The 11,359-nt window shown below is 62.2% G+C and overlaps 1 protein-coding gene across 2 annotated transcripts; it reads left to right on the plus strand.

The window, feature by feature from the left end:
• Nucleotides 1–1,515: 1,515 nt before the first annotated feature.
• On the plus strand, nt 1,516–11,007 carry CERCAM (cerebral endothelial cell adhesion molecule; the record flags this gene model as incomplete). 2 transcript variants are annotated; one of them, XM_081104176.1, is made up of 13 exons in its annotated part: nt 1,516–1,709; nt 3,066–3,176; nt 3,346–3,463; nt 4,340–4,474; nt 4,631–4,835; nt 6,166–6,285; nt 6,609–6,685; nt 6,802–6,908; nt 7,676–7,808; nt 9,088–9,215; nt 9,383–9,586; nt 9,930–10,182; nt 10,530–11,007. In XM_081104176.1, the coding sequence occupies 12 exons, from the start codon at nt 1,516–1,518 to the stop codon at nt 10,180–10,182; spliced, it is 1,785 nt and encodes a 594-aa protein (XP_080960302.1). In that variant the 3' UTR covers nt 10,530–11,007. The 2 variants fall into 2 exon arrangements, with proteins under 2 accessions (XP_080960302.1, XP_080960301.1); XM_081104175.1 differs by lacking the exon at nt 1,516–1,709 and adding an exon at nt 2,566–2,838.
• Between the last annotated feature and the right edge of the window lie 352 nt (nt 11,008–11,359).

Below are 11,359 nucleotides of genomic sequence, written 5' to 3' on the forward strand. Positions count from 1 at the left end.
AAAGGGTGCCTATTCCATTGTACCAGGCGGTGAGAGCAGAGGCTGGCTTAGGGGCAGGAGGTGGAAGGTTTGGAGGCTGGAAATGAGAGTTCCCAGGTGATGGCTTCTCTTCTCTCCAAAAAGTAGGAGGAGGGAGAGGCCTTATGCCTTCCATTGCAGGGCCATTGGCTGGGAGTGGCCCCACCTGGAAGGAAGGTGAAGGCTTTGCAGCGAGGCTGAGACCTGGGCTCCAGGGTTCAGGGCCCCCACATCCTGCCCCATCACTAGGCAAGCCCATTCCTTGCCGGGCCCCCACCCCTTCGCCTCTGGGTGGACATAGTGTGCACAGGCTCAGCCCTCCTCCTTGACCCTGGGAAGCAGGCTTTCCTGGTGGGTGGGCAGGGTGGTGAATGGAAGGGAAACCTGGCTTCCAGCTCATCTTAAAAGAGCCTGGAGCCCTCGCTAGTTTGGCTCAGTGGTTAGAGCCTCAGCCTGTGGACTGAAGAGTCCCAGGTTCAATTCCGGTCAAGGGCACATGTCCGGGTTGCAGGTTCAATCCCCAGTAGGAGGCGTGCAGGAGGCAGCCGATCAATGATTCTCTCTCATCATTGATGTTTCTATCTCTCTCCCCCTCCCCCTTCCTCTCTGAAATCAATAAAAATATTTTTAAAAGAGAGAGAGAGCCTGGAGACCCCTTTCCATCTCAGCGGGGCCTGGACCCCCACTCTGCCCCCCCCCCCCCGAAGGCTGTATCCCCAGGGGCTATGTGGTGCCTCCTAGCTCTGCACTCAGCCTAAGAGTGGACTTTGCTCTCTTAAAGGATCGAAGCAGCGCCGGTGCCGCGACAGAGGCGAGGGCGATGACGCGCGGGAGACGCCAGGCTCCGACCGCCGCGGGACGGCGCGCCCAGGTCAGGAGGACCCTTGGCGCCGCCGGAGCCGGACTCGCCCCGGGCCCACGCGCCGCCTCGGGCTCCGCGGAGTTCCGCCTGCGCCCGCCAGAGGGCGCCCGGGCGCGCGGCGGGGCGGGGGCGGGGCCGGAGCCCGGGGGGGCCGCGAGGAGTTGGTCCTGTCCCGCGGGTGGGTGGCTGCGGTCCGTGGGTCGGACGTTGGGCCAAGGAATCCGGGTTCAGGGGCGTGGGGAACTCGGCGAAGCCGGATTCCGGGGGTTGCATCTCAGGGATTTGGAGAGGAGCGTTCGCAGACGCCGGGAAGGCTCGGATGCCGTCACCCCTGACCCGCCCCTCTCCCCCACCCCCTCGGGCGTCCAGCCGGGAGGGGGCTGCTCCCGGGGCGCGTCTGCGGCGGCTCTCCGGACCCTGGTCCTTCGTCCCCCTGGCCGAGGAGAGGACACTTGAAAATCCCCGCATAGGGGTGGGGAGTGGGACCCCACTTTGCGGTACGCCACCCCCATTCCCTTCTGGGCCGCCACGGCCCCTCCCCGGCCCCGGGCCCCGCCCCGGCCCAGCCGCGCCGCCCACTCCCCTCGGCCGGGCCCGGAGCCCTGGGGGCCGCCGCCGCCGCCGGAGCGCTCGCCATGCGCGCTGCCCGCGCCGCCCCGCTGCTCCCGCTGCTGCTCCTGCTGGGGCCGCGGCTCCAGGTCACGGGCCTCGCGGAGCCGCCGCCCGCCGTGGTCCTTGCCATCCTGGCCCGCAATGCCGAGCACTCGCTACCCCACTACCTGGGCGCGCTGGAGCGGCTGGACTACCCCCGGGCCCGGCTGACCCTCTGGTGAGAGACCCGGGCCTTGGCACCCACTGGCCATCGCCCCCCAGCTCCAGATGAGGCCATCGGCGCCCCGTCCGGACACCGCCCAGCCAGGCTCCTCCCCGGGCAGACGGGCCCTCTTCAGCCCCTAGCCCCAGGCGGGACCCCGACCCCCTGGCCCTGCAGACTGACCTCTGAGGCCGTGGGCGGGCCCCAGGACACCCGCCCTGGCCCCTGCTCCCCCCCTCGCCACCTCCTCCGGGTGTAAGTTGGGCCGGGCCCCTCTTGCTGTCAGTGCCCACTCAACCCCAGGGGACCTGTGGCTGCTTGACGTGGAGGGAGCAGCAGGAATAGCAGACATCCCCTGGGGCCCCGGGTGGCCGGCATCAGCAGGACTGGGGGTTCCTGGGGAGCAGTGGGGGTGCGGTCAGCCCTGGGCTCCAGACTGCTCTGCAGGGGAGTCAGACCTGCTCCCCCGCCCGCCGGGCTGGTCCTGCCGGCGGATGGCAGAGCCCCCTCTGCTATGCCACCCCCAGGTGTCCCCACACGGCACTGGGCTCAGAGGCCACGGCCTGTGGCAGCCAGAACAGGGAGGAGTCCCAAGCTGAGGTTGGGGATAAATGGAGGGAAGGACAAACTCCCCCTCACAACACACCACACTTGGGCTGGGGTGGAGCGTGGCCTGGGGAGGCCGCCCACAATTACCACATTTTGGGAGCTCAGAGTTCCCACCCCCTACGGGACTTGACACGTAGTTAGTCTTCATTTCGGGGGAATTGGCTTAAAGGGACAGTGTCACCTAAAACCTGGCTTTTCTCTGAGCCCCCTCCCCCGACTCGGTCATGGGGGCCCCTTCCACAGGAGAGGGGGAGCGTGTTCTGGGTCAGCCGAGCTCGGGCCCGTCCGCTCTTCTCAGGACACTCAGTGTGGTGGGAGCCTTATCCCAGCTTCCCAGCAGAGAGAAGCAGTGGCCCTCTGTCCAGCCCCGACTCGGGGGGCGGGGGGGTGGACTGTGGTCACACAGCAAGGAAGGAAGGTAACCAGGCGCGTGGCAGGTGTGTTCTTCAAGGCCGAGGTACTGTCCATCTTCCGGAATGCACTCCCGCTCTGCCCCTCGGCCTGCTGGGTCCTCGTAGAGTCAGAGAGGAAGCAGGTGAGGCCCCGAGAGGGCGGGACTTGCCCGAGGTTCCACCGTGGGTCACAGACCTGTGATGGGCACCTGGCTGCCTGCTTGCAGCCCCTCCTCTGCAGCATACCCACCGCCAAGCTCCTAGGAGAAGCCAGCCTCGCAGGTGTTGTTGCTGCGGGGGCAAGGCTGCCTCGGGGTTTGGTTCTTCTGTGGCTGCACCCCCCTCACCCTCCTTCCTCCTGTGTCCCCAGGTGTGCCACGGACCACAACGTGGACAACACCACGGAGATGCTGCAGGAGTGGCTGGCCGCTGTGGGCAACGACTATGCCGCCGTGGTCTGGAGGCCTGAGGGGGAGCCCAGGTGGTGAACTAGGGTTGGGGGGGGCGGGGGCGGGGGAGGCAAGAGTGCAGCCCAGAGAGAAAAAGGGACAGCCCACGCCACAGGCTCCCGGCTCCCGGCCGGCTCTGTCCACTGCCCTGCAGAGAGAAGGCACCTACCCCACGGGACATCTCATCTCTTTACCCCTCAGGCCCTACCCAGACGAAGAGTGTCCCAAGCACTGGACCAAAGAAAGGCACCAGTTTCTGATGGAGCTGAAGCAGGAAGCCCTCACCTTTGCCAGGGACTTGAGGGCAGACTATCTCCTGGTAAGAAAGCCTGGCCTACGATTGGGATCTGTTTCTGACAGAAGGTCTGGTGTGACAACTCCTGTAGGCTAGCAACCTGGGTCAGAATCAGGTATTGAGCTGGGATCCCTATGCTTGAACTCAGACTAGATATTAAGCCTGGATTCCTGAGACAGATTCAGGGATATACTGAGTCTAGTTCCCCGAACTAGGGCTCAGAATAGGTCTTTGGATCTACTCCCAAGTCAGATCTCTGATAAAGTTCTTAGATCAGCAACTCAGTTCTTTATTTTATACTAGAGGCCCAATGCACGAAATTTGTGCAAGCGTAGGCCCTCACAGCCCCAGCTGCCTTGCAGCCCTGCCCCCCTGCCCACTGATCATTCTGGAAGGTCATTCGGAAGGTCATTCCAGGTCATTCTGCCGTCTGGTCTAATTAGCATATTATCTCTTCATTATATAGGATTTGTATTATTTTCAGAGAGAGAAGGGAGGGAGGGATAGAAACATCAATGAGAGAGAATCATCAATTGGCTGCCTCCTGCACGCCCCCTACTGGGGAATCTAGCCGGCAACCCAGGTGTGTGCCCTGACCTGAAATGAAACTGTGACCTCTTGGTTCATGGGTGGACACTCAACCCACTGAGCAACACTGGCTGGCTGGGCGAGCAGCTCAGCTCTTATCTCTGGACCCAGACTCTGAGCCAGTGCTCCAGGCTAGATCCTTGGTCCCGAAAGAGATCTACTAGTTTGTAGGGTAGACCTCTCTACGGGAACCCCACTGGATTCTGAGAGCCCCTTCTGGGAGTCTGGCCATCGGGAGGGATCCCACTCAGTGAATCGCTGGGGGCTGCAGCCCAGGCGAGGCTGGGGTCTGTGACGTCCCCCTCCTCACAGTTTGCAGATACAGACAACATTCTGACCAACAACCAGACGCTGCGGCTTCTGATTGAGCAGGGGCTGCCCGTGGTGGCCCCAATGCTGGACTCGCAGACCTACTACTCCAATTTCTGGTGCGGGATTACGCCGCAGGTGAGGCAGGGGATGGACCTCGGGAAGCTGGAGGTTCTGGGAGGAGGGGCCCCGAGAGCAGAGGGCTTAAGGCCTCAGGGTCTGCGCGCCGTGGCGGGGAGCAGTATTCCTGGGATGGAGGGTCCCTCTCACTGCCCAGAGCACCCCCTTCCCCAGGGCTACTACCGCCGTACAGCCGAGTACTTCCCCACAAAGAACCGCCAGCGCCGGGGCTGCTTCCGGGTCCCCATGGTCCACTCCACCTTCCTGGTGTCCCTGCGGGCGGAGGGGGCAGCCCAGCTTGCCTTCTACCCCCCCCACCCCAACTACACCTGGCCCTTTGACGACATCATCGTCTTCGCCTACTCCTGCCAGGCTGCGGGTGAGGACAGCTCTCCTTGATCCTTCCTCGGAAGCCTCTGGGCCTTCGCACATGCTGTTCCCTCTGCTTTGCATGCCCTTTCCACTCCGCCATTCAGAGAGGGGAGCGTGGTCACGGGTTTTCGTGTGCAGGAGATATTGGCTGCGTCTGTGGTGCAGACACGCAGGAAGAAAAATAGTCACATGTAAAAAGTGAGAGACAGCCCTAACCAGTTTGGCTCAGTGGATAGAGCCTCAGCCTGCGGACTCAAGGGTCCCAGGTTCGATTCCGGTCAAGGGCATGTACCTTGGTTTCGGGCACATCCCCAGTAGGGGGTATGCAGGAGGCAGCTGATCGATGTTTCTCTCTCGCTGATGTTTCTAACTCTCTATTTCTCCCCCTTCCTCTCTGTAAAAAATCAATAAAATATAGTAAAAAAAAAAAAAAAAGTGAGAGACAACTGTATGGAGAAACAATGAGAAGCAGCAAATGTCTTTTTTCATCGCTGCTACTACTTTGATTATGAGCCACGGTTCATTGGCCAGCAGTTTGAAAGAGTTTAGTGAACAGTGGTTTTGTTTGTTTGTTTATTTTTATATATATATTTTTTTGACTTCAGAGAGGAAGGGAGAGGGAGAAAGAGATAGAAACATCAGTGATGAGAGAGAATCATTGATCGGCCGTCTCTTGGCTGCCCCATGCTGGGGATCGAGCCTGCAACCTAGGCATGTGCCCTTGACCAGGAATCAAACCGTGACCACCTGGTTCATGGGTTGATGCTCAACCACTGAGCCACAGGATACCGCGCACCTGCCCCTGACGGGTTCACGTCTGTAGAGGATAAAGAGTAAATAGTAATTGTAATAAAGGTGACAAATCTTGAAGAAATGAAAAGGTGCCAGTGGAGGACAGCTTGAAGGGAGCAAGAGAGGGTGTGGGTTTAAGTGCAGGGACCTGGGTCAAAGGTGATGGGTGGTGCTGGATCTGGGCTGGATCTGGCAGGGGCAGAGTTAGGGCATGAAGCCGTGGCTCCCCCACGTGGTCTCCCACGGCTATATCACTGGCTGTGGGCACGGAGTGGGCCTGCTCCTGGCCCCTGAAGGTACAGGCTCTGCCTTGCTCACCACCATTGCCCTGGGAACCAGCAGGTGGTCCAGAAACATCATTTAAATGAATAAACCACCTCAGCAGAAACCTCCCTCAGATTTTTTATTTTTTTATTTTTTGAGCCAAGCCCTTTCCAATCCCACAGGTGGGGACACTGAGTCCCAGGGAGGACGCACACTGGGACCCTGGCAGGACTGGGTTCTGAGAGCCCTGCCCCTGGCACTCACCCGGCCTCTCTCTGCAGGGGTCTCCGTCCACGTGTGCAACGAGCACCGCTATGGCTACATGAATGTCCCTGTGAAATCCCACCAGGGGCTGGAGGACGAGAGGGTCAACTTCGTCCACCTGATCCTGGAAGCGCTCGGTGAGGCTGGGAGCCGGGGGCCCGCCTGCTGCCACCACTCCCTGCCTCCCCTGTGCCCCTTCTCCTAGGCCCCAGACCTGACTGGGCACCGGGCTCGGGGTCCCAGCCTCACCCCTAACTTATTCCCTGACTCTGGGCAAGTCCCTTTCTCACTGGGCCTCAGTCTCCCCATCTGTACAATGGAGGCAGGTGGGTTCTGTGATCTCTGAGGGCCCTTTCTGCTGGGCGTTCTGCCGAAGGGGCAGGAATGGGGCGGGGGGAGGGGGGTAGGACTCCAGGGTCACCGCCAAAGGGGCTCATGATTAGGGTGCTTTCCTCTGCAGTGGACGGGCCCCCTATGTTGGCCTCGGCTCATGTGTCCCGGCCCCCAAAGAGTCCCACCAAGATGGGATTTGATGAGGTAAGTTCCCTCAGCTTGCAGGCCTGGGGCCAGGAGGTGGGTGGGCCCCTCCCCTGGGTGCGTCCTTCCCCTGTCCTGCACCCACTCCCCACTCCCCACTGCCCTGCCTCCTCCAGGTCTTTGTCATCAGCCTGGCCCGCAGGCCCGACAGGCGTGAGCGCATGCTGAGCTCGCTCTGGGAAATGGAGATCTCTGGGCGGGTGGTGGACGCTGTGGATGGCCGGTGAGGCTCCTGGGTGGGGCCCTGGGCAGCTGGGGGGCGGTGTGGGCCACTGGAGCTCCCTGGGGTGGGGAAAGCAGATGAATGAGTTGAGTGAGTTTCCTGTTCCAGGCGTTCAATAGGGCCTGAGGAACGCTGTCTCAGGGGGTCCTGGGCAGACAGAACCAGGAGGGGGATGTTCAATGGTTAAGGCCCAGGAGCTCCTGGGCTTGGGTTTGAGCTCTGCTACTTAGCAGCTGTGTGACTTGGCCCAGTCACCCCATCTCTCAGCCCTGGGGTGTAAATGGGGAGCATGGTGCCTTTCTCTCAGAGGCTTGCAAGGGTCTGGGGCCCGACCCCGACGGTGGTATCTTCATGGGTATTCCCAGCGTTGTTCTTCTCCAGCCTGGACTTGGACATGTGGGTGCGAGCAGGGGCCCGGGGTTGCCCAGCCCCACGTGCCCGCTGCTGTTTGTGCAGGTGCCCCAGCCCTTCTGATCACCCGATGTCCATCCTGTGCTTGGGCCTCTGCCATGTTCCCCCACATTCACCCTGGGGTGCACCCCCTCACGCCACCGCCCACCTCCCGTGCTGCCACCCCTGCCCTGTGGGTCACTTGGCCTGGGTGGCTAGTTTCCCCATCCGATCCCTGATGGCTTCAGGCCACACGGAGCAGGAGCAAGGCTGGGGCCTCCTTGAAGCCAGACGCCAGGGTGAACGACCCAGCCTGCACCAGGCGCCCGGACGAGTCCCTGGCGGCCACCCTCAGCCCTCACACCTGTCTTCCTCAGGACCCTCAACAGCAGCGTCATGAGGCGCCTCGGGGTGGACCTGCTCCCTGGCTACCGGGACCCCTACTCCGGCCGCACGCTGACCAAGGGCGAGGTGGGCTGCTTCCTGAGCCACTACGCCATCTGGGAGGAGGTGAGGACCCGCCCCTCGGCCCAACCTCAGGGACAGCAGGGCCTCCGGTTCCCTGCCCTCTGCCCAGCCTGGAGTGAATGGTGGGTGATTGAATACGTTAGCAAAGACGCCCAGCAGCTTTCACCCTGTGTCCAACCCTACGCCGTGGTCATTCTACAGTCTCTGCTGAGCACCTACTGTGCGCCAGGAGATACCCTCTCTGAGAATACGGAGAATGTGCAGCCCTGGCCCTCCTGGGGCTCCGGGACCAGAGGGGGCACTGAAATCAAGGGAAAATCCTCTGCCTCTGAAGGGAGGTACACAGGCTGCCCTAGTGTGCGGACTGGCCTGGGCTTCTGGCTCAGTATGGGGCCCGCCTGCGCCTCACCATTGACAGGCGAAGAGAAGAGCCTCCTTAGCAAAAAGCACACAGTAGGAGCAAAGGCCTAGGGGCAGGAAGGAGTTGGTTGTGTTCAGGGGTGGGAAGAAGAAGGGCCTCAATCCAGGGCCAGGGGTGCGAGTGACACCTAGGCCACTGCTGGGACACTGGCCCAAGGGGCGCCCCCTCCTGGGGGCAGTGCAGACTCACTCCTTGTTTTGATTCTTTGCTGTGGCCACAATGTATGTGTGAGCTTCGATGTCGTTGTTTCCCACTGTCTCTGAACGGATGGACACCTCATGCACATTTCACCATCTGCTGAGCTGATTCCATGTTCTTTTCACATTTCCAAAAGTTTCGGAAAGTGCTTTTTCTTAGAGCTGTTGGGGGCTAGGGTCTCCGCCCTCCCCCCCCCCGCCCCCCCAGCCCAGCCTCCTTTAGGAGAGAAAGCTCAGGAGGCCCAAGTGAGCACCTGGGCCCTGCGGTCCAGCAGGTGCAGCTTCAGATCCTGGCTCTGCCGTGCGGTCTGCGTGTCCTTGGGCGCGTGGCTTCACCTCCCTGTCTGTCTCCTGGCTGCAGTCCGGGGCCATCGTGCTGCTGCCGCTGCGGGTCCCTGGAGGCGGGCGGTGGCACCGTGGCCCCTGGGATGTGGCAGCACTCAGCGACTGCAGCATGGGTTCCGATCGCCAGCACGAGCCTACTTGGAGGGCTAGGAGGGGTGGGGGGGCTTGCAAGCCAGAGCGAGGCGTGGATTTCAGGCCCCTAGCAGCGCGAGCCTAGCGGGCCCTGGAGCAGCGGAGTGACGTGGCCAGGACTGAGCAGCTGGCATGTACATGAGGCCAGGGAGAGGGTGGGTGTCAGCCAGGTGGAAGGCGACAGCCCGAATCTAAAGAGCCCCCCCCCCGCCCCCGCTTACCACAGGTGGTTGCCAGGGGCCTGGCCCGGGTCGTGGTGTTCGAGGATGACGTGCGCTTTGAGAGCAACTTCAAGGGGCGTTTGGAGAGGCTGATGGAGGAGGTGGAGGCAGAGAAACTTCCCTGGGACCTGATGTAGGCAGTCTGCACCCCCAGGGCAAGGGAGAGGGGCGGGCCTGGGGGGGGGGGTCTGCCTCCTGCTTGGAGCCTTCCTTCCCCCAACCTGGTCCCGGAGGACGGGGGTGGGTCCTATGACACACCAGGTCCTACAATGACTCCTGGGACCCTAATGTCGCCTGCAGCTACCTCGGCCGGAAGCAGGTGAACCCTGAGGAGGAGGTGGCCGTGGAGGGGCTGCCGCGCCTGGTGGTGGCCGGGTACTCCTACTGGACGCTGGCGTACGTCCTGAGCCTGGCCGGCGCCCGCAAGCTGCTGGCCTCCCAGCCGCTGCGCCGGATGCTGCCGGTGGACGAGTTCTTGCCCATCATGTTTGATCGGCACCCCAAGTGAGTCTCGGGTGGGGGCAGGGCAGGCCCGCCTCCGCAAGCTGTACACCCCCCGCTGGGCAGGTGGGGAGACTGAGGCTGGCAAGGCTGAGGCACCAAGGAGTAGCAGAGGAGCCCGCCTCCCCCTGGAGGCAGGCTAACGAGGTGTGGACTCTGCTGGCCACGTGGCTTTTAGTGAAGCGACTTCCCAGTTCTCGGCCTCAGTTTCCTCATCTGGAAAGCGGTGCTAAGGGAAACCGTGCCTCTCCTGTCTGCGGTGAGGTCTAGCTGGGGAGGGAGGGGGGTGCGTGAGGCCTGCACGCAGGGGCTCACCTCCGCCCCCTACGCCATCTCCCACCCACAGCGAGCAGTACAAGGCACACTTCTGGCCTCGGGACCTGCAGGCCTTCTCCGCCCGACCCCTGCTCGCGGAGCCCACTCACTACGCGGGGGATGCGGAGTGGCTCAGCGACACGGAGACATCCTCACTCTGGGACGACGACAGCGGCCGCCTCATCAGCTGGAGCGGCTCTCACAAGACCCTTCGTGACCCCCGCCTGGACCTGGCTGGCAGCAGTGGGCACAGCCTCCATCCCCACCCCAGGGACGAGCTCTAGGTGAGGGCTGGGCCTGGAGCGTCCTCTCCCCTTCCACGGCCAACTCTGCGTCTGGGTCTGTGTCCCCCCTTCTCAGCCTGTCTCTCTCTCTCTCTCTCTCTCTCTCTCTCTCTCTCTCTCTCTCTCTCCCCCCGGCTGCGTTTCTGTCTCTGTGCCTTGGGCTGTCTCTGCATTTCTCCGTCCACCTCTAGCTCTCTCTCTGTGTCTGTCTCTGGCTCTCTTTGTTTCTCTGTATCCTGGTGTCTCTCTCTGCTCACCTCTGTGTCTCTGACTAGATCTGTCTCTGATTCTGTCTGCCTCTCACTGTCTGACTCCTGTTCTGTTTCTCTCCTCTTGCCTCCCACCAGGTCCCGATGGTGACTCCAGGGGGTGCCCAGGAGAGGCCAGAGCTGTCCAGGGAGCAGAGTTGGAGATTGCTGGCAGGAGCCGCCTCCGGGAACCACAGACCCAGTGGAAACCAGCAGCCATGGCCACTCTGCCCTCTGGCCCCATCTGACATCGGGAGAAATCAGAGATGCCCTTGCCCGAGGTCCCAGCGTGGAAGGGCAGGGCTCACAGGCCCTCTTACCCCGCCTGCCTGCCTCCCGGCCTGGGGTGGAGGGAAGTAGGGAGGCTCAAGCTGGGCAGACGCAGGGGCCCTGCCCTCCCTGAGGACCCAGCTGCTGGGGCCCCTCCACCCCTTCTACCTCCACCTCAGCTACCCCCACCCCCCAGCTCAAAGCCTGGGTCCCTAGCCCGTGGGAAGTGCAAGGTGGTGGGAGGAGGACCCAGTGACCAGGAGGCCCTCAATAAAACTCAGCTGGTGTTTGCACTTTACATTTTTTAACTCATGGCTGAGCCTCTGTGCTTGTCAGGAGGTCTAAAATCGATGGGTGAGCAGTTGGGACAGAGGGGAGTGCAGCCTGGAGGCGGAGTCAGGCCCCCCTGGCTTGTCTACTGGCTGGTAAAGTGGGGGTGGGAAGAGAAGCAGCCCAGCCCACAGTGAGTGCTCACCCAGTGGGACTGTCAAGGGCATCACAGGCCTCACCTTGCAGGTCAAGGTGGGCCTAGGCCAGACCCAGGGCTGTTAATGCCTCCTGCCTTTGGATCTTCAGTTGTGTGGCTGGGACCCTCTGGTGGAAGTGGCTGGGGAGAGCAGGGCTCCAGTGTGGCCGCCAGAGGGCGCTAGGTGACCGAG

The sequence above is a fragment of the Myotis nattereri genome (assembly GCF_964212035.1).
Source record: "Myotis nattereri genome assembly, chromosome: 12".
Classification (NCBI taxonomy): Eukaryota; Metazoa; Chordata; class Mammalia; order Chiroptera; family Vespertilionidae; genus Myotis; species Myotis nattereri.